We start from the raw sequence: 27614 nt of genomic DNA on the forward strand, positions 1-27614 counted from the left end.
GAAAGATGAAAATATTTAATAAAAATATTCATATGAAATTGGCTTTCATATATTTTGCTTGATGAGAATAATATAGGCTAAGGTCAAAGTCAGCAGAGTTGTAAATTTAACTCACACACACACACACACATAAACAACGTAAACACACACACACACACACACACACACAAAAACAAACAAAAAAACCCCCCACACATATCACACATACACATTTCCAAAACATTCTTATGCCTAAGAAGCATTTACTGTTTTTTTGCACTCATTTGTTTTATATAGTTTACTCACTTACCAATTAGTCCTGTCCACACATGCTAATTATGCTGCTTGTATCTTTAGGTAGCCCATCTCAAACTCAGACGAAACACTCTTTATTTGTGTTTAACATGGGCTATTTTAGGTAATGGAAAAAATGTCATAAGCTTAAGCCATAGGAATTCAGGAATTCCTTCCTAGGAAGCTAGCACCACAAGCCTTCATCACGTATCTCCTGATATGTTTACACAGCCACAGCTTGGTCATTATTTCCCTGAAATATCACTGCATTACATTACTCAAAAGCACCATTTCTTTTCTTTTATGAAGAAGTGGATATCTGTAACTGAAAAAGGTCATAACTCAAATAGCTTAACTGCAGGTTAAAAATGTCTTTCTTAAAGATGATTTTTGATGTGATGGTGAATAGCTACCAGTTTTGTGCAGAACATTACATTAGAATGGTAAGTTGCAATGCATCAGCATTAAGAGCTTTATGTTTTCTTTTCATAACAGGAGACTTTGATCTGGGATTGCCATCATTTTTGAGTTGGCTCATTGTGTGTGAAAAAAATATTCAAAGAACAGACTCAACAGCTGGTCTGAAAATAGACTGAAAACAGATAACAGCAAAATAACCAGAGGACAAGTAGATAACAATAGGTATCATAATTTCTATAATGCTTTGATTAAAAATGGCAAAGCAAAAATGCAGTTATTTGGGTTATTTGGGTTATTTCGGTGGAGGGGGGGGGGGGGGGGGGGGGGGGTAGTAGAGCAAAAACAATTGAAAGCCTTGTTTAAAGTTTTGCTTTGGACCACTTCAGACCTATGAGAGTAATTCCTGGAGCAGACACAACTTTAAGTAGCCAATGCACTGAAGCCAGCAGTGTGCAAAAATGAGAATCATGCTACACAGTCTAGAAATCAGTTACCCTCAGAGAGCAACTGGAACAGGCAAAGCCGAAATGGCATACTCTGTGGAATGTGCCACAGATTCCAAACCTTGATATAATTTATCGTGCTGTATAGAGTCATCTTCCAGTCTCTTTTGGTGCAGAGTTTGTCCAGTTTTCTCAGTCAAGTGAATATCCATTGAATGCTTTCATTTCTATTCAAAGGGAGGAAAAAGAGAAAAGGGTTCAATAATTTTACAAAAGGCCTAGTTGTGTTTTTAAATGCTATAAATAGTTAAGGTAGCGCTTGAAGGTAAAACAAATGACTGATAAGGTTTATGAGGGAAAGGACTAACGTTTAAGGTTGAGATGAGAAGTTCAGATGGAGGTGGATAGCAATGAGTTCTGAGCAAATACAAAACAAATAATAAATAAACAAAAGAAGTCATGTAAACAAATTTTGTGTCTATGAGAGAGCCACATAGACAGAGAGTTGTCAAAGGGCTAGACAAGTATTGCTTCATTTGCTTTAAAACTCATGCAGCCTTGTTTATCCATAAAACTGCGAAGCTCTGTAGTCCTTATACACTTAGCATTAATGTTCCTATACTTGTTAAATACTATAATTTAAGGGCATTTGTGTCTGTTACAGGTTACAAAGTTCTTATTTTTTCTTTTAATCAATATGTAAAAGTTCATGTGTGATGTTAGGTGAGTGTATTTGTTGGTTGCAGGGACCATTGAGTATGTTTTGTAACTGTTACCGTTGTGGAACTGGTTTGAACTGAGTTTTTCTTTGGGTCTCGTGCAGTGGCAGGAGAACCTCCTTCTTTCTGGCTGCCCAGTGAGGAGGAATCTGAACAGCTACTCTGAACTGAGAGAGAGAATTGTTTTCATTTTAGTGAGAAAAATCTTGTCATATATGTATGGATAATGCTTTTCTAAATTCCTAAAAAAGCATGTGGCAATATCAATAGACAGTAAAAGTGGACAATGTGTACATCACACAGCACTAGAACTAACAATAAAGTATAATATTAAATGTGTAGTCATGTCCTTGTGAGTACACTAATATAAATGTGTGCATGCATTTTTTGGAAAGTGCACTTGTTTGTTTGTTGTTGTTGTTTTTTGTGTGTGTGTGTGTGTGTGTGTGTGTGTGCGTAGTATGTGCACAGACACACAAGTGAGTGTGTGTAATTTACCTCTGTCATTAAGACTGAAGCTTGAGTCCAGGTCAGATATGTGAGCTCCTGTCACATCCAGTAGAAGCTTGCTGGACACTCCCATACACAGAGACTCCTTCAGACACAACTCTTCAGACACAAACACAGGCACAAAGATACTCAAAATAAACAGCAGCAGTTCATCATGTACGTACCTCTGGACTCACCCATTCTACATGGACAACAGCTCTCCTAACTGTTACCCGTAACCAGCACTACTTCTTACGTCAGTGTACTTAAAGCTTATAGTCACGTTGTAGCTTGTATCCACAAGGCACTGCAGCTACAGCGCAGAGCGGTTTTCTGTTTCTGAACTTGAGATTGTTTCCTAGCATTGCCAGTGCCATTTTTGGCCAGAAGCCAACAAGACTAGAACTGGGACAGGAAAGTAGAGTTCTTCTGTAAACTACACAGTGATTTCCCGGCCAAGCAAGAGTGCCTGTCACATTGACAGCGCTTGCTGCTCATTCTACTGGTGAATGATGTTGCGTGGGCAGCAGATCATGTGGTAAGGAGAAACGACATGACGGGCATTTGGCTATGGACTGGCTTGAGAAAAAAAGAAAGAAAGATCCTTATGACTTAATCGTGCGAAATCTAACCTGTGGATATTTTCACTACACCTCTTTAAATTACAGTAAAAAATATGAAGACATTGCTAGGTAGCCACTTTTACACAGGGATCTTGAAGAATTAAGACTTTTACGTTTCACTTGAGAATGTGCTTGCGAGGTACAAAACCCATCACAAGAAGCACTTCTCCAGCAGTTAGTTAATGCAAGGCTTTATAATTCTGACTAAAGGGATGCTATACAGGTACTTCACTTTTTTACCAGTATAGGCAAAACATCCATCCATCCACCCCCATCAGTCTCAACACAACAGCAACATACCTACTAATGTTACTGTAATTAAACTCTTTTTATTTCTCTCTTAATTACACATATTTAACTAGGTCAATAATGGAAAGCTATCATTATTTAAGCACATCTTAATTAAAGGAATATGCACTCAATTAACTGAGCCCTTGCAAAGAGAAACTATACATGTCCATATACCGTTCTTCTGCATTCTACAATAAATAAAGCATTACTGTAAGTTTTATTTTTAAATGCCCACATGAATGAAGTAAAGTAAGTGTAAATAAAGCATATTTAGCAATTGAATACAATTTTAATGTAAAGGATGTACAAAATCAAAAACTAAAATGCCCAGTTAAACAAAAAGGGGAAAAGGCTGATAAATGGTTTTTCGTTGCAAGGGCAGCAAAGTGATCAAATTTGTAGAGTTGTTGGTTTTTCAAATTATTAATATAATTATTAACTCTATTAATGTTTTCTGTAACAGTAAAACAGAAAACGTTGCACTTTACTAAGTGACTAACACACAACACACGCACACAGTCGCGCACACACACACATGCTCACACACGCAAATTTACACTCAGTGTTACAAAGATATTTTGGTTGTTAAAGATGGTCAAGAATGAAAGGTCTTTACACACATTAATTCCTTCAGTAGTTAAGATGAGGTGTAAAATGTTAGAGCGCTGAACCTTACCTGTGTTATGAATGGCGTGTGTCCACAGGAGCTGGGCAATGTCATGGGTCCAAGCTTCTCTCTCCTCCGAAGTGGAGGTCTGGAGAGTGAGACAGTCTTTGGTGCGAGATGCCTGTCTCACCCACACCTCAAACCTGAGGCCCTCCTTGCCCACATTTTGGGTCAGACCCATCTCTCCTGTCTGAAGTATGCCAGAGAGGATGAGTTTGAATGTGGCAATTTGTGTTCATGTGGGTTTTGTATGTACTTTGTTTTACTTTCTTTATGAGGGCAATAAAGAGAACATGAAAACATGAATTCAGTATGAGAATTGTGAGAGCATTTTGGTTGGCCCAAAGAGCAAAAACATTTTCAGAAAGTAAATTTTATTTGAAAAACTAAATAATTGACAAAATAATTGATAATTAAATCAAGTTTGATTCAGGTGCAAAAGAGCAATATTTAGGTACTTTAATAATAGCTCAATAGAAAACACCTGCAAAGAGTATTTGTAACATTATGAATGTGTTTCTTTTTGTGTAATACATCCATATATATTGCAAATGTGTACATGCATACTGTGTGAATGAGTGAGATGCACCTTTATGCAGTGTTTGAAACTGTATGCACTGCGTCCAGGACTAGGAGTTTTGTGTTTGGTGAAAATGACGTAATGCTGGTAGAGGAACACACTTCTCATGCCCGTCTTTTTTCTGCGGCCGCCGGCGCACACACAGACACACAGCTCACCCTGTCGTACCAACTCCCCCCGTTCTGCCACAGGTACCTGAGATACACAAATTCACACACTGGACTTCAGTGTTTTTAGCCTTCGCAAACATACTTACTCATAAAACTGTAATATGGCAGAGAACTAAATATGACATTCGTTTTACTGACCACCGGGGGGCAGTTTATTTGTTAGCCTATCAGTGTTCCAACACCCACTCTAAATCATACACGCCTATAATCACTTATCCACCATGTGTATTTGTTTTCTCACCGGACAGCCCATGATGAGGTCGCTGGCCCGCAGGGCCTCTCCATAGCGCTGGGCGTATCTGAGAATAGAGAGGGCGGAGTCAGGGGTGGGGTATAGCCCTCCCAGTTCCTCAAGGATCTCGCAATAGTGCTGCAGCCTCTGAGTAGGAGCTACCAGACACTGAGGAAAGGTCACAGCAGACAGAGCAGGAGAGCAGGACTGCTTTGCCTAGAGAGGGGCAGAGAGAGAGAGAGAGAGAGAGAGAGAGAGAGAGAGAGAGAGAGAGAGAGAGAGAGAAAGAAGGACTAACAATTGTGAAGAATTCCACAAGGAGGAAATCAAAGCAGAAATTTGAAAGTGCTGCTAAAAGTTAAAAAGATCTCAACAGTATATCCAAATTCACACTTGTGTATATATAAAATGACATTGAAGTCCTGGCAGAATTGTAAACTAGTGGATGCATCTTCATCCTAATGTGAGCCTGCATGTTTTAATGGAATACTGGGCAAGCAATAAGAATGCAGGGTTCTTTTTCATCAGGTGTAAATGGTTCAAAAGCATACACTGGTGTGGTTGATCACTAATATGGCTGTGGGGTATGGACAAAAATATTATAATGCAATTATATTGCAATACATTGTAATTGCAATAGCCTGCAAAACCCTTAAAGTGTAATAGCTAAGGTCTGCATTATTTTGATCAACATTATATTACATTCACTGGAACATGTGCCATGATTTAAAACAGCAACTGAAAACACTCTGGAACCTATGAGACAGGTCAGGAAAAAAAAAACTGTAGGTAAATTCTGCGATTGGTTAGAAGCCTTATTTGCATATTGCAGCCTTGTGTCAGTATTGCAAAGGCCAATATTGCATTAATAATGAACAACTGAATAGTGCAGATGAAATGTTTCTTATTATTCCACCCTTTATTATAAATACCTACCTACATTGATTGGATGTGCTATTAAGTAATCTTAGGAAATATTTTATTAGGTGCATTTTATTTTCATTTTATTTGAATTTTATAAATATCTAAATGTTATAAATTTTAATAATCTGTCATCTGTCAACTATCTAATTTATCTCAGTATTCACTAAGGTCAATATTCGCTTATAATATACAGTTGACCAGATATTATATTATTATTCTTAATATTATACAGTGACACTGTCATGGTATATATATGTCAACATAGCAGTGAGTGTGGCACTAGTAGTGTATTTAGCACAGCGGAGTTAGAGCTTTGGAGTTTTAATAAGCATCAGTGTAACTGATGACAGTTGACTGCCACTCAAAAATATGCAGCCGACAACAATCCTTTGTTTGGAAACTAAGCACTGATAAAGAGCTGGAGTAGTTGGCTAACCCAAAATGTACATGACAGGACATGCAACATAGTCTCTAACTGTGAATCTAAATGGTTTTATTAGATGGTATTGTTTGTATATCTGTCATTTAAAATGAATTATGTCTTAGTGCATTTACATGACTGCATTTATGCAGTCACATTTATTTGTGATATTCAGTGCTTTCTAATAGAGGCCACTGGACTGTTACTGATGTGATGCATTGCCTAAGCACTAATTCAATGCAAGAGGCTTTTTGAGCATTTTCATTTGCACCTCACATTATATAAATTTGAATAAATTGATGGTAAATGGTGGACATCATCTCACTAATTTGCAAAAACACAATTGATGATGGATAAAAATACCTCTTCTACCTTGTATCTCTATGCGCTCAACATTTTTCTTTTGCCACCTTGTGGACACAACAGGTATTGCCACAGCAGTAGAATCCATAGGCAGCCAAGAATCCACAGTGGCCATCCACTTCATTAGTCATATTACAGGACATGTGGTGGCAGTTTAACTCCTTGCAGCTGCGTTTTCCATGACATGAGAGTTGAATTTGGCTTCTTTCAATATTTGGAGAGTTATGGAGCTCACCTTGAAGATGTCGGCAGCTTGACTGACCAGCGGGGAGTCCAGCTCTGGCTTCATCCGGATGTAGTGGGAATATTGCATGAACTGCTCTCTCTGAGATTTAGTGCGTGTCCAAGTGAGTGAGTGAGTGAGTGAGTGATTGATTGATTGATTGATTGATTGATTGATTGATTGATTGATTGATTGATTTATTGTGTGTGTGTGTGTGTGTGTGTGTGTGTGTGTGTGTGAGACGGACAGAGAAAGAGAGGGAATAAAATATATTTATTTCAATTTTAAAAGACTGATAGACTGTAACGATATGTAATATGTAACAATGTACCATTCATAGTTCTCAACTCTTACCTCATAACGTCAAATAGTACACATCCTCATTAATCAACTCATGTAATGATCCTTACTTTTACTAGCAAGTTCACTAATTATATGACTTAACTTTATGAATGTTACAATGTCTTAATTCAGATATCCTTAACTATATTATGACTGTAATAATAAACTGTAATAATATGAAGTATTAGGACATTCTTATCTGTCAGGCTGGTACATCCTCTGTGCTTGCTCTAACAACTGGCTGCATGTTGATACTCATGTTCTCAACAATTCATACCCAGAATGCCCAAGTACAAAAACAAACAAAAAAAACTTACGTATTTACTGAAGCAGTTGGTCTGATGCAGCGTCTGAGAGAGAGCACCCTCTATGGTGGGTAGGAGTAACTGTGAGTGGAAGGCAGTGAGACTGCTCCAGTTTGAGAAGAGGGAGTCGGCTTTTCCTCGTAAAGAGGTTGGTGCTTCTGGGCTGTCCAGTAGAGGGATATAGGTTTCTTCTACACCCTTCAGTAATGCTACATACTCTCTCTCAGAGCTCACCAGCCTGCACCACTGCAGGTACAACTTGCTGAAAGAGACAGAGGGAGATAAACTGTAGATCTGTTAGTTCCAGTTTCCCTCCTAGGTTCACCTATAGCCCTTTATACTATAAGTACTCATTCTTCAATCTTGTATTTACATACATTTCATTTTAGTTTTAAGCCTAACACTTCACTTCATAATAGCAATTGAATAATAAGCCCTAATAACTAAAACAATAAATGCTAGAGTTTAAGAGATTTTAAGTCTCCATAAGTCTCCATACTCTGACCGTACCCACTTTCACACCACTTACCTCTGTGCAGTAGTTCCGGGCCTCTCCCCCGGTGCATCCCGGTCGGTCCGGCCAAGCAGCACGTGCTGCCTGGAGAGCCCAGTGTGATCTGCCACCTCTTTGCTGCTGACCTCCACCCCCCGGATTAAAACGCCACATTTGCCTCCTGCGCTGTCCCTCCATCCCGGCACGGCCGCTGCTGTCCCTGCAGCAAGTGCTGACTCAGTCAGAGCCTTCCTTCCCAGCCAGGGCAGCGGGGAAGAGTTGCTCACAGGGACTGGCAAAGGCTCCGCTGGTTTGGGTGCTGCCACGGCGGTGCGCCGTGGTGCCAGTAGGGCCTGGAGGTCGAAGCTGGGATGTCGCTTGCGAGGGGGTTTAGGAGGGAGATCAGTGGGCTACAACAGGGGGGAAAGGGAAGATGTTATTTCAACAATATTCGTAAGAAACCGGTACTTACACAGTGGGTCAGGGGTGTCATTTCTGGTTTCAAGGATGAGAATCCAGAAGTTTGGTGTGCTCCTGTCTTATACACATCTGATTCAACTAATCAAACTTTACTACTTAATCAAAGTTTATTGTCAGATTTAGTAGTTTAACTACTGGATTATGGCTTTCTAGGACTGGAGTTTGTGCTGTAGGTTCTAGTTTACTTATCATAACTTTTATCATGATGTTAAATCAAATTGGAATCACCAGTGCTGTTTAGATAATCTTGTCTGTGTTGTACCCTGTGTTTACTATTTGATCTGACTAAATTAATTTTAAATCACCAAATCAACATAAAAACACTTTGTGTCGACTTATTAAAAAGCTTCAAAAAGCTTTATGTATTCTTTTATACACCATCATACCCATCACCCAGAAATGTATTAAATGAAATGATATATGCATATATCAACCTAAAGCATCTTATTTTAGTGTAAGATGCATTCTTAACTACAGGTGAAAACAACACACACACACACGTAGAACTCACACTCTTCTTGCTTGGGTTGAGCAGGTTGTGCAGGAATTTTCCTCCACCAGCACTCCCGCCTGCGCCCTCCTTTTTCTTGTCGTCTCCGATCTTTAGCGTGGAACAGTTCTGTGGCCGAAAGAGTGATGCCAGCGAGCCCCAGGACTGTAGCCCTCCGTCCCCTGAACCTCCACCACCCCAATCTCCATCCCCCTCTCCCTCCAGCTCCCACGAGCTGGGGGTCCTGGGGGTCCTGGGTGCCCCTGTGCCAGGCTCTTGGCCCTGTAGCACACGGCTCTTAAATTGGGAAAGCGTCCGCTGGTAGCGCTCCAGGGTCTGAGCCCAGAGGTCTAGCAGGGCCCCACCACCCAGCTCAAGAGCCAGGGCCCGTGCATCCTGGAAACGGGATGGTGGGATGGGTGGGAGGGAGGAGAGAGGAGAAGAAGGGGAGGAGAGCGGAGATGAAGAGGAGACCACATCACACCACTGGGAGGCCTGTAAGAAGAGGAAACATTAGAAAGGCACGTGTTTGCACAGGAGTGGGTGCTTGTCATATACAGTACCTCCAAGTAGTATTCAACCCCCTGCAGATTTTCCAAATTCAAAAAGTTGCAAATAATTTAGAGTCTTCAAACTGTGAATAAGAGTAAAATTGATTGCCTAAAAATTACAAACAAAAAGTAAATTAGAATACACTTTAAACATAAAAATTAGGGTCAATTATTATTCAAACCCTAGGTTTAATATTTTGTGGAATAACCCTTGTTTGCAATTACAGCTATTAATCGTTTTTTATAAGACCTGATCAGGCCGGCACAGGTCTCTTGGCTCACTCCTGCATGCAGATCTTCTCTAAGTTGTCTAGGTTCTTAGAGCATCTTTTGTTGACTTTGATCTTGATCTCCTTCCACAAGTTTTCAATTGGGTTAAGGTCAGGAGACTGACTAGGCCACAGCAACATCTTTTCCCTCTTAAACCAGGCTTTGGTTTTCTTGGCCATGTGCTTGGGGTTGTTTTCCTGTTGGAAGATGAAATGACGACCTGTCTTAAGATCCATGATGGAGGAGCGGAGGTTTTTGGCCAAAATCTCCAGGTAGGCTGCATCTTCCTGTGGATGTGGACCAGATGGCCGGGCCCCTTGGCTGAGAAGCAGCCTCACAGCATGATGTTGCCACCACCATGCTTGACTGTAGGGATGGTATTCTTGGGGTCGTATGTAGTGCCATCCTCTCGCCAAACGCCCCGGATGTGGTTGGCACCAAAGACCTTGATCTTGGCCTCATCAGACCAGAGAACCTTGAACCAGTCTGCCTCAGAGTCCTCCAAGTGATCATGATCAAACTTTAGATGGGCCTTGACATGACGCTTTCAAAGTAAAGGAACCTTACGGGCTCGCCTGGAATGGAGACCATCGCGGTGGAGTATGTTACTTATTTTAATTATTGAAACCAATGGCCCCACCACCATGAGATCTTCCCGGAGTGCCCTCCTTGTTATCCTTGGGTCAGCCTTGACTGTTCGGACAAGCCTGGCCTCAGCACGGGAGGAAACTTTGAAAGGCTGTCCAGGCCATGGAAGATTAACAGTTGTTCCATAAGCCTTCCACTTCCAAATTATGCTCTCAACGGTAGAGACAGGTAGGCCCAATTCCTTGGAAAGAGTTTTGTACCCCTTGCCAGCCTTGTGACCCTCCACAATTTTGTCTCTGAATGCTCCTTTGTCTTTCCCATTTTGACCATGTATGAGTGCTGTTCACTTGTTTGGGGAGGGGCTTTTATAGTCAGAAAAGGTGGGAAAAAACAGAAAATTAATCCAAGCATATGAAGCTCATTGTTCTTAATACTTCAATTACTTCTTAATACTTGAGGGAACCAAACAGAATTCTGGTGGTTTGAGGGGTTGAATAATAATTGACCATCTGGTGAACTTTGCAAAATTGTAAAAAAAAATAAAAATAAAAAAATAAACAGAGAAATAACAAAGAAATAACATTCTTTTTTGCTGCAGTGCATTTCACATGTCCAGGCCCATCTACAGTACACAGTACAATGCTAAGTTAACTCTAAATGTGTAAACCTGCAAAATCTGCAGGGGGTTGAATACTACTTGGAGGCACTGTATGAGCATGTAATACCTCCGTAAGAGTGGACAGAAGTCTCTGAGTGTTGTCCAGTTGTGTCCAGCAGTCAGACAGACAGTGTGACATGTCTCTCACTTTCTCTCTAATTGGAGGGAGTCGGTTAAGGACCACCCCCAGCCCCTCCCATTCAAGCTCGGACCAGCTCTCAACTTCTCCCAGCACCACTAGAGTCTCACTATGAAGTTCCTTCAACCACACAAACAAGTAAGTGCACATGAATACAAAATTAACAGCAGCAAAATGTCTATAATCTCATTAGACATAATTACACATAATATTAGACTAAATCACAGATGCACACTCACCATGGCAGACTCCCTAAAGCTCTTGAACTTTTGCTGTTTGAGTGAAAGGCGGCTGAGGGAGAGAGGAGGATCCTTATATTCCTCCAGCTGCTCCTGCACACTCTCTATGTCTTGCTCACACTGAGGGAGGAGAGAGAGGAGGAGAGATTTGCAGTCTGTTTAATGGTTTTGCAATGGCGTACATAAGTGCACACCGACCCACACATATAAAATTAATGATATAAGATATAAGATGAAAAAACAGTACAAATATTTATTTCCCTCATTTTGATTACCTTATCCAGTTTAGCCACTAGTGCTGCCAGTCTACCAAGTGATTCAAGGTCATGACCTTTCTGGTTAGAAACACGCACCAATCGATGGAGGGCATCATCAACACTGTCATAAAGGTCAGAGGTTGCAGCCAAGGCAGCCCTAAAAATATGAAGTACCCAAATATATAAAATGACACCGAAAGGTTACAAATAATGAAATGAAAAAACTCTGATATCCAAAGTGTTTGTTCGAAATACAGAATGCTTATTTGCGCTCGCACAAATGATTCACCATGGATTAGGATGGAAAAATCAAACCGCCTAATTAATCCAACTGTGTTTACAGTTTACAGTTATTTAGTTAGTTTCTATGGCTACCTGCAGTCTGGTGACCTTTGAGCCAGTCCGGATGTCCCACTAGCCAGTCCAGCCAGCCAAGCCCCACCCCTCCTTTGTAGCTCTGTGAGACGTTGGTCAGCCAGAACATTTGTCATCAGCTGCTTGTGTTTGTCAACACTGAGTGGTATAGCCTGGGAGTAAAGAGAGAAATGCTATTTTTTGCTAAACAGAGAAACTGCAGTTTAAAAACTCCCCTATTAAGTATATTCTAACAGTTACACAATTGCGGAAACTGATTTATAGGCAAAGGTATGTCTGCCTAGCACATTTTATGGGGTCTAAATGCTTGTAAACCCTCCTGTTTTTGTTAATATTGTTATTTTACAACAAACCTGGTTGCTCAGCTTTTTATTGTTATATTTCTAATTTCTACTGTCCAAATGCCACTTCCCTTTATACTTGTACTTATACTTATACTTATACTATACTTGACAAATGGTTACCACTACTCAGAAAAGTGTCCTTTAAGCTCAACCCTAGTAAAACCGAGCTTCTATACATCCCAGGTACCCCCAACCCTTACCATGACCTCAGAGATTCCTTCGGAAACTCCCTGGTATCACCCTCTGAAGCTGCCCATAGCCTGGGCATAACTATGGAAAACCAGTTGTTGTTCTCAACTCATCTAATCTAACTTGGTTTTGCAGATTTCTCCTTTTTAACATGCAAAGTATTTGGCCCTTTCTCTCAAAGGAATCTACCCAGGTACTTGTGCAGTCTCTTGTGATCTCAAAGCTAGACTACTGCAACTCGCTACTTGCTGGTCTTCCTCTAAGAGCCATCAGACGTCTACAACTTGTCCAGAATGCAGTAGCACGACTGATCTTCAATCTTCCAAAGTTCACACATGTTACTGCTGCACTCCCTTTATTGGCTCCCAGTAGCTGCACGCATCAGATTTAAAAACTTGATGCTTGCCTACAAAGCCAAAAATGGACCAGCCCCTCCATACATGATGTCAATGGTCAAAGCCCAATCTGTATCTTGAGCACTTCGAACCTCAAGTACAGCTTGTCTTGAAATACCATGCTTCAAGTCTCATAGAAGACAAGCATCAAGACTATTTTCTGTCCTGGCTCCTAGATGGTGGAATGAACTTCTGCTTGCTGTCCAGACAGCAGAGTCCCTTGCAGTCTTGAAACACAGACTGAAGACTATTTGTGGAAAATTTAAATGGCCACTGACCCTGCTTCTATGTTGACTAACTGTACTTATTGTAGGGTATTGTTTATTACATTGATGTTGACTAACAAACTCTAGTAATTATTGTTTATAGCACTTATCATTATCTAAGATGGAGTTTATGTATTTTGTACTTCTAGGCAACAGCACTGATACCTACTGTATTTCTACAGTATTCTACTTCATTAGTATACTGGACTCTAACCTACTCTCCTGGCTAGGATGTATTCTATGAGTGAATGACAAAGCACTTTTGTAAGTCACTCTGGATAAGAGCATCTGCTGAATGCCATAAATGTAAGTGTAAATGTAAATGTGCTGATCGGTCCTTGGAGTTGCTATAGGGCAGATTATTTCCTAATCCTAAATACCTAAAATTGGGTAAATCAAAATCTCAAATATTGGATGCTTCATTCTATCATCTCTTATTAGGCCTTAAACAGTCACGTATTTACACATTATAAGCCATTTTTTCCCTTGTCGCTGTGTTAGTTTGTCTAATACTAGCATTCACTTCTAGTCCAGCCTTACTCAGGCAAGCACAGTGTCGAAATACCATAAGCCTAGCTCTCCATCTACTTCCCAACTTACTTGAAAACTTTACATTGTGCTTTGTAAGTATATTTAATACTCATTTTCCCTAAAAAGACCAATTCAAAAGTCCTACCTCCATGAAACAAAGTCAATAGGTAGTAATCCTCCCACTGCCCAGGCCCACAATAATGTTATACAGACAAAATTATGTTTTTCTCTTGGTTACATGTTTTCAAGTCTTCATCTTCAAAAAGGCCTCAAGAACCACATGGCTAATTTAGGTTTTGAAATCTTAAGAATTTGCACTTTATGTAAAATCATGTACATTTGTGAGTGCACACTAGGCTCAGAGCTTTTACCCAACCTGCACAAATCAGTCCTACAGAGTTTTACAATTGACTGAACTTTAATGATCAAGAAAAGGCTATTTCAACACTATATAGCTACCAGATGCCAATCAAAACCAGGGGTGTATCTTACACTGCCTATATCTTGCATATCCAGCTCCGACATGAACATTTTAACAGGTTGTCATGAACCTTTATAGACATGGGAGAAATATAACATGCAGGAAACCCACCAATACATCGAAATAATGAGATACATTTTAAATTTGGTGCACTTCCTCTGTGAATTTCCTGTGACATACTGTAATTTCACATGAAACTGAGTGGCACTACTCCATTTTCAAACACATGTACATCTGCATCTAACTTCACATGACACCGAGATAAAATTATCTCTGTGAGACAGACACCTTTTCCAAAAGAAGTGCTTTTATAAACCTTACAGGTTTTTCAGACTGCTTCACTATTTGGAAACAACATATTAAAATTAGTCCTAGGCTTTTCTCCTGGTTGCCTCAAAATTGCTCATAGTAAACTTTTGAATCACAAACTAAATAATTATTTTTAAAAAATGCAAACTTTTGGAATGCAAAAAAAAGGCAAACCAAATCTAGCATGAATTACCTGCTGGTTATGGGATTTACAATGTAAAATGTAAACAGAAAAAAGTTTAAAGTTAAAAGTAAAAAATCTCTTGTTTTGTTTGAGATTAAAAAAAACACAACAGTAACACAATAAAAAAACTCTTCAGGACAGAATTCCTTGCAACTACATATGTTTCTAAATTCTGAAAGTAATCAGGCATATTGATTCATTGCTATTTTGACCTATACTGAAAAAAATGTTTAGTCTAGTCATAACCAGATTTCACATAATTGTTCACATCATGGATCATGAGTCAATAGGATTCAATGTAACTATTTAGTGCTATAACAGTAATTTATTGCTATTTTAGTAATTGCAAATCTTGCGCTACTAGCAGCAAACTTGAACCCTGGGAACCAGTGCTTGCAGCTCTATAGGTAACAGTGGTTTATTACTACAATACAGTGGTTTATTACTACATTACCTTAATGCAGTCAGGAAGTGGCTCTGTGTCCATAGACTGCAGTGCTTCTCCCAGCAGATGGAGGGCACTCTCACATCTTTCTCGCAGCTGCTCCAGGCTCTATAACAGAAGAGGAGATCAAGAATATAGCTCTGTTTGAAATAGCCTACTACATACTGTATACTGCATACTGCACTCTGTATATACTGCATACTGGATACTGGCCACTGTAGTAGTATGCAGTATCCAGTATGCAGCTTATGAAAATAATACTACAAGGTCATGTGAACGTATGAATATTCTGTGCACTTGGGAAATATTTTCCGCAACTATTGCATAATAGGATGCAGTACACTTTGATGATAGCTCTGGTCAGGTACTGGAATATTTGGCAGAAGTAGTACATCATCCAGGCATCTTGGAAAAATGTTTTTTCTTTGCATATTGCATATGACATACTGATTTGGGGTCCAATCCGTATGCAAGTAGTACGTAGTCAGCTATTTCGAACAGACCCAATGTGGTTTACTGCTATCGGGTTAAACTTAATGTAGGAATAGGAGCATTTACGTTTACTGGCAGGGTTTTTTTGTTTGATGTTTTTTGTTTTTACTGATGCAGCTAAATTCAGTTACTAAGTACAATGTCTCTTTTGGATGCTAAATTTACACAATAGTTTCAGTTCTTCAGTAAAAGTAATAGAAGAGCAAAAAGTATGCTCTTTTTAGTACAGCCATTGGGCAACAAATAGACATAGAGAGTTATGACTTTCCAGGGTCGTTAGAATAAGGGACTATCTTTCACAGTGAAAAATTACATGACCGGTTGTTCATTTCTAAAGAAATGTTGCTGGCTTGTTAAGACTTGTTTGAGCACCTTTATATTCACTGATTTATTTTAAAATTAAATGAAAGTGCATTATAACTATACAATATACAGTTATTGTAAAAAAAAATACAGGATCTCTTACCAGCCTGAAACCAAGCCAATCAGTATGCGAGTGCTCGAAGTCTCCATCCAGTTCTTTGGTCAACTGATGCCTGTCCACATACTGCTGAAGGACACCAGTACCTTTCACTAAATGTACCTGAGACTTCAGTGAATGGGAAAGGGTTTACTGTATTATTTCATGGTTCTATTATACATTTCATTGGTTAATTAATTTGTTTGCTTGTGTGTAATATGTAATATAATTATGCTCTATTATTATGTGAGGGTATGCACCTCTATCCCATCCAGACTTGGAGGTGTCGACTCTTGCTCTTCCTTTGTAAGAATCAAAACAGAGTGAAGACCAGCTGGTACCTGAAGCTAAAAAACATACATGCACAAACCCAAATACAGAGGAACTGAGTGGAAAATTTCATATACATAATAACACTTTCCTTAGCTAATATTGTCATATGTACACACACACACACACACACACACACACACACACACACACACACACACACACAGACAGTGTCACCTTGAATAACCGTAGGGCAGAACTGCAGAGATCCGAAAGAGGAGCCTGCCTACTGTCCACCAGCACAGTCAAGCCTTTCTCCCGAGTTACAGGTCTGTTGTTCAGAAATAATATAAAAAATGACTGCACCGATTGGTAGGCTAGGGTCATGGCCCAATGCCCATTTCTGGACAGATTTAATTCATCCCACAGGAACTGCCCTATTATATATAAAATCATTTTAACTCATGGATGTGACATGTTGTGTGAGAACACATTCTGCTCTGAAGACTGTACAAGGTTGCTAAAAAATATAACAAAAGATAATGTTTGTTGTTGCTGTCTTAAAGAAATTCTTTAGCCAAACCTGCCAATGTAGCATTTGTGGAACAGCTAGTGGGGATCAGTTATCAGTTTTATATATATGTAATTAGCATAATGCTGATACTAGCTTTCATTCATCATTATCAATGTTTGCATTGGTAATCTTTTTATTTCTTTTAAACACCATTGGTAGAGTATGTTACCTGGTGAGGCTGTAATAACATGACAGTAGTTGCACTAAGTCATTGACATGGTAACCTTCTTCAGAGGTGTGTGCTTCTGTAATAACCAATGATCGCCCAAGTCTGTCCACAGTACCTTTAGAAAGATGAAGATGGAGACATAAGATTTAAATCTTTGCAAGCTCAAACTAGACCACATTCTTTACCCAACCAGACTTACCTGTCAATATGAATTTTCCAGATTGGAGGAGATCAACATCTAAATCCCCAAGCAGAGGAGGAGCTTTAGGAGATTGTCCATTTGATTGGTCAGAAGGTGCTGATGATATCATCTCTTTTGAAGCATGGTCAGGTAAAGATGAGCCTGACTGAGTCTTTGAATCAGGGAAGTTTTCTGATTGACCTTCTGGTTTCTCAGCTGACAAATCAACAAAACAAGACACTTTACAACCATGGAGAGGAAGCCATATATAACACATATAGAATACTGTGTGAAGATATGACACATTTCAAAGTATTACACTATAGTTTAAACAAACCTCCACTTCTGTCAGCAGACAGACGTTCTGGTTCATTCCCACTGATTAACACACAATCTGTTTCCACCTTTGATGGTCTATTAAGCTCTTGAGAATGGCTGTGCTTAGAGAGAGACGATTTAGCTGATGAAACAGAAGTGATGGCCAACTCGCTTGCTTTGTTCTGGCCCTTTGATGAACTGAAGGCTCCCTTGCCTTTATGGTTGCCATGGGCACCAGATTTGCCCCTCCCTTTGGCCCCTTTAACTTTCCTCTTCCTTCTATTAGCAAATTTAAAAAATAAAGCATTAAATATTTATGTGAAATTTAATATGTACGCAACCTAATTGCTTGCTAATTTGCCAATACGATCAAAAGGAAACTTTATCAAACACAACAAACATCATTAGTGTAATGAATTAGGAAAGATACATTTGGTATTACTTAGCTACAGTACAACTTAGAAGTTAGCAAAGGGATGCCTAAAACTTGACTGTTGTGAGGACTGTGGTTGTGTGTGTTTTGGGTGATCTAGTTTGTTATGTTCAGAAGTGGGTAATAATGAGTAACATGCATGTAGTTGGCCATTTTACTTTGGCATTTGATATTTTGTTTTGTTTACTCATTTTTATTTTCTACTGTTTGCTAATTTACTCTGTGGCATTTAGTGTGACACAACTGATTACTTAACGTTTATTTTCTAAGGGAAAATACTTTTTTGCCTACTCTACCCACCTCTGGAGATGTTATACCTGGGTGCTCGAAATCCTCCTGCTTTGACTTCCTTTCCCCTGGGACACAGACATTGCTCCAACTTCCCAGCATGCCTTTCACCAGTGACGCTGCCAGTACCCGATTGAGAAAGGGTCTTTTCTGGATTCTGGTGTGCATTATGGATTCGCTTTTGGTCTTTGGAGTTTCCTGACTCTTTGGTTGTGCTGTGAACATTACAGAGGGTGTCTAACTCCCTCTTCTGAGATAAGTCCTGAGGGGGATTTAACTTTGTTTCAGATCTGTTAGGCAAATATTGGCCAGAGTCTGAATTTGCTTTATCCGTCACTCTGGTCCCTGTATTATCTGCAGCACTGAATGCACTACTAAATTTTCTTCTAGCTTTATCCTCCCTATCTAAAGTGCCAATCAATGAACTACCATCTTGAAAACCATAGTCCAAGTGGAGACCTTGATCTTGATTTGATTGATCCATTGCAGGTTTGCCAGCTGTGTATGTGTCTATTTCATTGATATTCTTAGATATAGAAGAACACATATAATTAGAGAGCCTCCCTTTATGACTCTCACTCCAGGGCAGTGTGCTTCCAGGACCCTCCCTCTCCTTTCCCACACCAGGCCGCCTCTCATTAGCAGCACCCTTCAAATAAAGTCCTCTGCTTTCCTGGCTTGCTAGACCTCCACCACCTTCATCCAAGCCGTGGCATAGCTGCCTCTCTCGGGCCAGGTTGATGACCTGAGGCAGGGGTTTTAAGTTAACCGAGCCCCTGCAAGAACCAGCTCCGTCCTTCCCACTGCTGCAGCTTTCCTTCCTGCCCAGACTCCCGGTTCGCCCCCTTGGCTCAATCCTGCCACAACCCCAGGCCTTCCCCCTCCGCAGCCGGATGGCCTTGGTGCGGCGGCACAATGGCAGCGTTTTAGTCTTGCAGATCCCGTGCATTTCAAGATACCGCTGCCTGGGGTCTGTGCCACCGTCCGGACCCCCCCGAGGCTCCAAGAGCTCCACATAGTCTCCAGAACTATCAGCTCCTGGCTGGTTCTCACTGGCCCGCCTCAGGTGCCCAGACATAGACCCAGATTCAGCCTCATCCCCATCCGGAGGAAGGTCATCCTCTTCGTCCCAGGACAAGGAGTCGAGCTCTCCTGAAGAAGACACCCTGCCCAGCCCAAGTCCTCTTGTATTTGGGGAGAGGTAGTCAGGGCCAGGGGGTTCTGAAGAGGGACACTCCAGGCTTGACAGAGGGTCAGAGGGGTTATGGAGAAGTTTTGGGTACACCACCTCATCCCATGGCAGACGGACCACACCATCAGATGTACTCACCAGACAGGTGTCTAAACCACAACCTCCTAGAGAAAACAGATTAACAGAACAGTATATAAAACAACTTAAGAGTAGCTGACCTTTGCAAATTTTAAGCTTGTTACACCATATATGTAAAGTAGATTTTTAAGGTAGATTTTGCTCCTAATTCTACCTTAACATGAAGATAATCTACATTAACATGAAGATAATATTTGCCTTTACTCTTTGTTCTCACCTTCTCTTTTGCAGCCACGTTCTTTGTTTATGCAGTGCAGCCACTCAGCTGTGAACACTAGAGAGTGCTGAGACTCTGGCACCAAGACCTCCTGAATGTTTCGTCCACCTGGAGCAAGGCACTTTAGAGCCAGACGGGGACAACGTGTGGAGAATGGCACCACCTGTAGATAGAAGTCCGTGCTGCCCAAGAGCCTCCAGTCAAGAGTAGCGAGCTGAACCACAACCTTCTCTCCCAAGCACAGTGGCCAACCAGAGTGCAAGAAAAGACAGCCCAAATACTGAGACTTAGAGAGAGAGAGACACAGAAAAACAGAAAAAAAGAAAAACTGAATGACTGCACTGTAATAAAAGAAAAATTACACTGTAACATTAAATGTACCAGCCATAATTTACATGCACCACACTGCTTTTTGTATTGCTCTAAATCTGCCATAACAGCAAAAAAGTAGTGAAAAAAGTGAATAAATTCTGTGAGCCAAGGAATATAACACTCTAAGGGACATACTTCAAAGAATAGTCATTCTGGCTGAGCCCAAAGAAGCTTGTTCTTATCTTGCTTCAAACATACATCCTCCAGTTTTGGAAATCTGTTTCTTTACTTCACCACTTTATTTTCAGGGGCTAAGAGTCAAGTTAACTAACCCAAAACTAGCTAATGTACTATTATAGCTAGTACATCAAATGAACATGTCTAACCTAGTTAGTTACAAAGGTCAGGTAGTATTCACTCTTGGAAGTCTTTGAAGCTGTGGAAAGGTATTCATTAAACTTCTCCCTAAACTGCATAACAAAGCAATTATCAGCATCAGTGAATTACATCAAACGCTCTGAAGCCATTTTGCACATCTTTAACTGTTTCTATCCAATTGGCTCCATCAACTGTAGTAAAGCTTGCTATGACCACCTACAGACACAGTGCCCTTAAGGAAACTTACTCAAACACAAAACAACTGAAGCTTCCACTGGGATCAAACCTATGAGCTTTTGGGTCATAGGTCCATAGGTTCCACATTTTCCCTGCCTGTTTAGCTTCTGTGAGAGAGCTGTTTCTTACCTCAAGAGTCTTGTCCTGAGCTCCTAAGCTGGATTCTCTGTGTACTGTTTTTAATCAGTCAAGTTCTATTGTCCAATTACATTTCCCCTCTCTCCTCTCTTCTTTCTTTTAATTGAAACAGCTCAAATTAGCCCGAATTATACCATACAGCTTTACTCTCTCTCTCTCTCTCTCTCTCTCTCTCTCTCTCTCTGCCTTTCCTTTTTTCTGTCTCTACACTTCTCTTTGTCATTTATAGTCATTTTGTGAGATACAAAAATATATTCAGTATAAATAAAAATGTTTCACATCTTTAATTACTTTATACGACCCCCTCAAACCAATTTCGTCCATCTCTTGTACACACCCCTTTGTTTCGTCATTAAAACGGCCCCTTGTTCTGTCCGCTCTACACTCTGTCCCTCTTTCTCAATGTGCCTGTGTCCCTCCCCCATTTCTCAATCAATCCTCTATAACCACAGACTTCACTCTCTCTCCTTTTCTTGCTCCCTTTCTCTTTCTTCTTTTCTTTCTCCCACGAGTAGTAGCCAGGGCCCCCATTTCTTCACCCCCCTCCTCTCTCCCTTGCTTTCTTTCTCTGTCACATGCACATATGGTAAGAATTATAGTCATGACTCACAGCACAGATTTCGTCCCAGCCAGTTCCTCACAGCAACAAAGAAAACAGAGCCGGCTGAGAATCTGTGTGTGTGTGCGCGCCTGTGTATATGGATGTGTTTATATAAGAAAGTGTGTGAGAGAGTTGTGGTGTAGGAATGAATGAGGAATACAGACAGACATTGTAAGTACAGCGGTGTGTGTGGTAGGGCATGTGAAGGAATATGTGCATGTGTAAATATCTGTGAGTAAACATGAATGCATATGCTTCATTAAGTGCCTGTTCGAGAAAGGCTTTCTGCTTAAATGTTACTATGGGGAAAGTAGAGCAAGTTCGCAAGTGAAGGAAGGAGTAAGTCACCATATCGTCATGAACATAAAAACAGAGAAGGGAGAGAGTCCAGGGTGAAAAAGGGAAGGATCACCAAGTGGGTGAATGTGATCAAGTGAGAGACTGAGTGAGCACATGAGAATGAACACTTACACAGGCATGTTGCTGAAGTCTGTGTAGTAGGTGTTTGGCTGGGATAAAGAAATCCAGCAGGTACCTCAAACTGTCATGCTGATAGGTAGACTCTATGACAGAGAAGACCTGAAAACACACACACACACACACACTCACAACTATTTACATTCTACAAGCAAAGCTAACAGGTGAGGTGAGAGAAAGAAAGGCACTGACCTGGGAGAGGAGAGGAGGAGCAGTACTCTCAAACGGCGGATAAAGGGAGGAGAGTGCCCCCTGCACACAGTCCTCCACCGCCTCCGAACCCTCCAACAGACAGAGAAAAACAAGGTAAAAACATCATATACTGACTGAAGTTTATCTAAACAATCAGAACAGCAACATTACATAAACATACCCACAGAAACCATTGAAATGAAGACGAGAGAAAAAAGGGAGAGGAGAGACATTTGCAGAAATGTTGAGAGTTTGTTCCACTTAAATTCTGAGACACAACTTCCTGTTGAGCATTCCAAGGACTGTCAAACACTTTCTGCAGGTCAAACGGCGGTTAAGACCTTTTCAGAAGTTATACTGACCTGTAAACTTCCTCCTCAGAATAAACAGTCAGACTAGATCATGTACACAAACCTGTGAACCCTCTCCCTCATGAAGCATGTAGATAACACAGAAAAAAGGCTGCACAGCATTTTGCATGCAAATCACACTCTTTAATTTAGCAGTACTGTTGCCATAGCCACTGACCATGACTTTTACCCTTTTTCCTGATTTTTCCCTCTTTCAAAATTTTAACTTCTTGCTACTTCCATCACTTCTCACACTCCTCCTCTCATCTCGTCATTCCTCCCATCTCAATGTCCCTTCTCTCTCATGTCTTGCATCACCCTCAATATCATCTGAAAGTAACTGCAACATTTCCTTATAAACTGTAGAGTTCTCAAGAAGTTATAGTGGATAGGTACCAAAAAGGGTGGGGGTGGAAAAAAGTGAGGGATGACTCGGGGAAAATGCGCCAGGACAGGGTTTTTATGAAAGGCCAAAAACGAGTGGGAAGACAGGAATGAGAGAAAAGAAAAACAAACTTTAGGGGAAATTGGCAGGAAAGAAAGTTAAGGGAGATGGAAGATAGAAGAAGATGTAAGGATAATGGGGAGGACTGTGGAGTGTGGAAAGCAGGCTGAAAGAGAAAAGGAGGCTCAGCTTTTGCTTTGTTTTGTTTTTACCATGTTTGTCCTTTCGCATTTTTGCCTTTTTCCTTTGTCATTTCCTAATGTTTCTACCAGGATGTATTTTTCCCCCCAAGACCAATCTAAAAGGTGTATGTAAGAATAAAAGCCAGTCCTGAGCTGCTTGGAAAGGCACACTATTGGCTTTGCAAAGTTTCAATGCCCAACTGGATTTTGTCAAAAGGAGAGTCTTTTGACCCTGTGCAATTTATGACAACTTAAACTGAAACTAGTTTGACTTAGTAATGCACAACAGCATGTGATTTAATTCTTGATTTTTATAGGTCTGAGGCCAGGTCTGCGAAAACTCTTACTCTTACTCATAATTTAGTACACCTGCAATAACATGTGAATGCAGGAAATTAATCTTAATAGTTGCTATACATAATTTTTACACTGAGGCTATTTTTTTAAAGAAGAGCATCAAAAATAATATCATGTTATGAAATGACACTTTTTGCCATTGTGGATATGTGTCTCAACTTGGTAAATCAAAGATCAGTACACTGCAGAGAGGAAACTGCAGTCTGAAACTTACTCACTTGCTCCTTTGGTTAAACACCTTTGCTGTTTTAAAGATCCCAGTTAATTAATCACTTCATAAAGGTCTTCTGGGTACATGTGTTACTACAAGCACATGGCAGCCCAAACAACAAAATCAAGATACACACTGAACCAGACAGCTCAGGGTTTCTTTGAATCACCGTCTGTTTGACCAGAGTCTAACAGTGATTCATATCAGAAATCTGATCGGAAATCAGGTAATATTTTCTGAAACAGTTTGATGTCTTCCATTAAAAAGTACCTGATCTGCAAATGTGCTAAAGAGGAAAGCCTGTAGTTATTATGTGGTCCAAATCTCTACGCACAATGTTAAATAACTGTCATTACTGAAATACTGGTTCATTACAATAAAATTTAACTCTTTTGACATGTCCAAAAGAGAATAATGTGGTTGCTTTTGCATAGTCACGGTGCTTCTTTACGTTTTGTTAGCTTGACTATTATATTGTTCTGATCTGCTCTTTGTAGACACACAGCTAAAAAGTAAAAGCATATGCACTGATTGCTGTCTGCCTTCTGAGATGAATTCAGGCCACCAGCCTGGATATGACCTTTGAGGTAAATAGGAGTCTTCTGTTTCAGGTATGCTACTAATACTGCACTTTTTGGTGCTAAGTGTGAACAGAACTAAAGGTTTGCCCTGAGCTGAGCTTGACATGTCATCACTTATGACTTTTGACATGCCTGCTCATGGGTCAAAACAACTGTTTTAATAGGGCAAGTGGTAGTGTGGACTAGAGTGGACTAGCGAGCAGTGGTAGCTGGTGGAAGAGAGTGGCCAGATGTTCTATATCAACCCAGGAAGGTCCCATATTTCACTGTGTATATTAACACATTTTCAAATAATGTCAATATGTCCTGTAGTTGCAAAATGTGAAATCCATATTTACATTTACAGCATTTAGCAGATGCTCTTATCCACATGCTAGCTTCCATGCTAGTTTTCACATTTGTTTTATTACACACAGACATTTCTAAATCTGAAGTTTGTGTAAGAGAATTACTTCTTTGCAAACCATTAACTGGGTAGTTTCAATTCAGGTGACAGGTTGGAAGATTCATTCTCTTTTGACATCTTGCCTGGTCGCCTTATGCAGGACTCTCTCAATGTCATCATAATTCATCATCCAAGCAGAGGAGAATGGGTCCCTCTTTGAGTCTTAGGTCCTCTCAAGGTTTCTTCCTCATGCTCTAGGGAGTTTTTCCTTGCCATTGTCACCCTTGACTTGCTCACTGGGGGCTTGGACACGGACATTTGTAAAGCTGCTTTATGACAACATCTGTTGTCAAATTTATTTATATAGCACTTTTTACTTGACTTGATTATTCGAGAGCATACTGAAATACTACAAGATCATTACTTAAGTCTTGCATCAAATAATATCTTGATAAAGGATTGGCTGACTTTGAAAGGACCTGTGGCTCCCAATATTATAGGAAATATTGACATTTTTATTTGCTTTATGGCCTGACATGTGCCAGGGAATTCAATTGCTGACAAAAAATACACCCTGCACAGCTGTGTGTGTTTGTTGCAGACTGTGTCCAGTAAGATGTCTATGTACAGGAGGTTTTATGAGGGCGATGGGTACATGTCTCTTCTGTTTAACTTCCTCTCTTTCCAGCCTGAAAACTGGCCATTTCCAACATGAGGATCTGAACCTCCTCAAAGTAGAGAGTATAGAAAAAGAGAGAGAGAGAGAGAGAGAGAAAGAGAGAGAGAGAGAGAGATAGACCCAACAATTAGAGAGAGGGGAAGATATTAAGGAACAGTATGATAGAAAACAGATGCAGGAGAGGGAAAGCAATAAAGAAACCATGCCAAAAGAATGGGAGAATGCTGAAGCATTGACAAGATGCTCCCCCATTTTGATTCATCCTGTTTTTCCCACACCCAACAGGTCCCTACAGAACCTTGAGCCTTTCCATGAGCCTTTTTCTTTACATCTCTTTTTCTCATAAAAAAATACAAGTACAAATAGATGTAGCAGTAACCAATAAAGCCATTTGCTTTTTGCAGTCCTGCAGCATGAGAAGGCATGTGTTACATAGTCCTTTGTGCAACTGCAGATTTAAGAAACACCATTTATGTTGTGCATATGTGGTGTGTGCTTGCAGATATACATGCACATAAACTGACACCTACTGTCTGTGTAGGGGTTTTTCATCTCTCTCTCTCTCTCTCTCTCTCTTTTCATTCCCTCACTTTCCCATTCTGTCTCTCTCTCTCACACACACACACACACACACACACACACACACACACACACACACAGTCTCTTTCCCATCCCTCCCCTCTCTTTCTTCCTTTCCAATGTGGAAAATGCAACATCACCCCAACCACCAAGTCTCCAAGTCTCCCTAAATAAAGCAGGCCTCTCCCTCCCTCCCTCCCTCCCACCCACTTGCCCTCACTCTGCCAAATTACTCCACCCTGTCCCACACACCAAACACTGGCTTCATCATTATAAAGGGCTTAGTTTCTCTCTTAATGCAAAAGCCTGCAGTTTTTCTCTCAATTTTTATCCCAATTGTTCTTCCTATGTTTATTAGTTCTTATGATTAAAACTGCACCTGTGTGTTTGTGTGAATGGTTTGGTTTAGTGTGTTCACCGATGTAAGTGCCTGCACAACAATCCAGCATACTATAGCCTGCCTAATATCCTTAGACCATAAAACCATCCTGTTTTTCCTCCCTTCTCATCAGATCCTGGCAGAAACGTTGACATGCTTAGTGTTCTGTTTCTTGCCTGAACTTTCTACTGTTTATTACTATTTATTTTTTCTTTGTGCTGAGATGTTGTTTCAAAAGCTTAGCTTTCAGACACGTATTTATTTTATTTTTTAATTTATTTTACTAATACGGAATGGGGGGGGGATCACATTTACATTTTGCTAGAACGAGTTGGTTTGGGAATCGTTAAGTTTGCTAAAATGTAACTACACGCGTAACTCAAATATAGCTTAACTGCGAAAACAGACCATCGCTACACCAAAAATGTTCAAATGTTTGCACATTTAGTATGGCTAACCTATGAAAAAGCAATCAGAAAAATAAATAAACAAAAAAATAAAAGTACTGAATACCTCGTCAAGTTATCGCCCCTTAATTAAAAACAAACAAACAAACAAACAAAACCCACTTCTTTCTCTGTCAGTTTATTGCATCAATGCATTGTAGAATCTCTCGGTCGGAATCTGCGCTAGTGACAGGGGGAATTCCCGAACCCAACCCTCACCTAAAACCGTATAAGAAGTCGAAAAATAAATTTCAGAGGATAAGAACAGGAAGCAGAGTCAGTTTATCAGATGCCCCTTAATACGGTTTAATGGAAGCACATGTTTGGGGGAAAAGTAGCATACAGTAAAATGCTGAAACAAGACTGTTATAGAAATTGTTATATTTTAAAATACAAAACCCCATAGTCGCTCGAATGTGTTCATCGTGGACAGGAAACTGCTGAATACGGCATAACCGGGGGGAACTTACCATGATTTAGTTCGTCCGTCGCTTCTGCCTACATTACTGTTTCTCTCGTCAGTTCACTCGAATATCCACAGTCTAGTCATGCATGTCAACCGATCTTGTCAACGTCAGTCTGCCCAATATTTTAATGAAAAGAGACAGCCTGAGATTGTTAGGAGGCATTATATCGACAGTGCTCTTCTTTGCCGCGCTTCACTGACCGCTACTTCTTAAGAGCGCCACGGGTGAAGCATTTTTTCCTTGTCGCTGATCTCAGCCCCTCCCTAAAAGGAACGCTACAGTCCCTCTCGCAACCGCCACTCCACTCAACCTTTCCA

General features: G+C 40.4%; 1 protein-coding gene across 6 annotated transcripts; it reads right to left on the reverse strand.

Annotated features, from left to right (window-relative positions):
- Positions 1 to 1022: 1022 nt before the first annotated feature.
- Positions 1023 to 27505, reverse strand: arhgef40 (Rho guanine nucleotide exchange factor (GEF) 40). Of its 6 annotated transcripts, none has more exons than XM_027022872.2 (27): positions 27301 to 27505; positions 22237 to 22326; positions 22039 to 22146; positions 19902 to 20187; positions 18384 to 19710; positions 17653 to 17912; positions 17334 to 17531; positions 17135 to 17249; positions 16629 to 16722; positions 16382 to 16468; positions 16128 to 16244; positions 15179 to 15277; positions 12026 to 12177; positions 11669 to 11807; positions 11394 to 11513; positions 11083 to 11274; positions 8970 to 9443; positions 8015 to 8388; positions 7498 to 7747; positions 6851 to 6940; positions 4917 to 5123; positions 4515 to 4700; positions 3935 to 4115; positions 2354 to 2464; positions 1913 to 2022; positions 1505 to 1553; positions 1023 to 1363 (listed from the first exon to the last, which is right to left on the reverse strand). In XM_027022872.2, the coding sequence occupies exons 1-26, from the start codon at positions 27301 to 27303 to the stop codon at positions 1527 to 1529; spliced, it is 5397 nt and encodes a 1798-aa protein (XP_026878673.2). In that variant the 5' UTR covers positions 27304 to 27505; the 3' UTR covers positions 1023 to 1363; positions 1505 to 1526. The 6 variants fall into 6 exon arrangements, with proteins under 6 accessions (XP_026878673.2, XP_026878670.2, XP_026878674.2 ...); XM_027022869.2 differs by having other exon boundaries at positions 7498 to 7771; XM_027022873.2 differs by having other exon boundaries at positions 7498 to 7771; positions 8970 to 9344; positions 16128 to 16250.
- Positions 27506 to 27614: the final 109 nt, after the last annotated feature.

This window comes from Electrophorus electricus, chromosome 9, assembly GCF_013358815.1.
Source record: "Electrophorus electricus isolate fEleEle1 chromosome 9, fEleEle1.pri, whole genome shotgun sequence".
In the NCBI taxonomy this organism is placed as follows: Eukaryota; Metazoa; Chordata; class Actinopteri; order Gymnotiformes; family Gymnotidae; genus Electrophorus; species Electrophorus electricus.

Bases quoted from the DNA above. Each gene is read 5' to 3' on its own strand.
- arhgef40 (XM_027022868.2), bottom strand. The intron at 19,711-19,901 runs GTGAGAACAAAG...TGTTTTCTCTAG, and splicing joins ACGTGGCTGCAAAAGAGAAG to GAGGTTGTGGTTTAGACACC. The intron at 16,723-17,134 runs GTAACATACTCT...TCTGAACAACAG, and splicing joins TGTTATTACAGCCTCACCAG to ACCTGTAACTCGGGAGAAAG.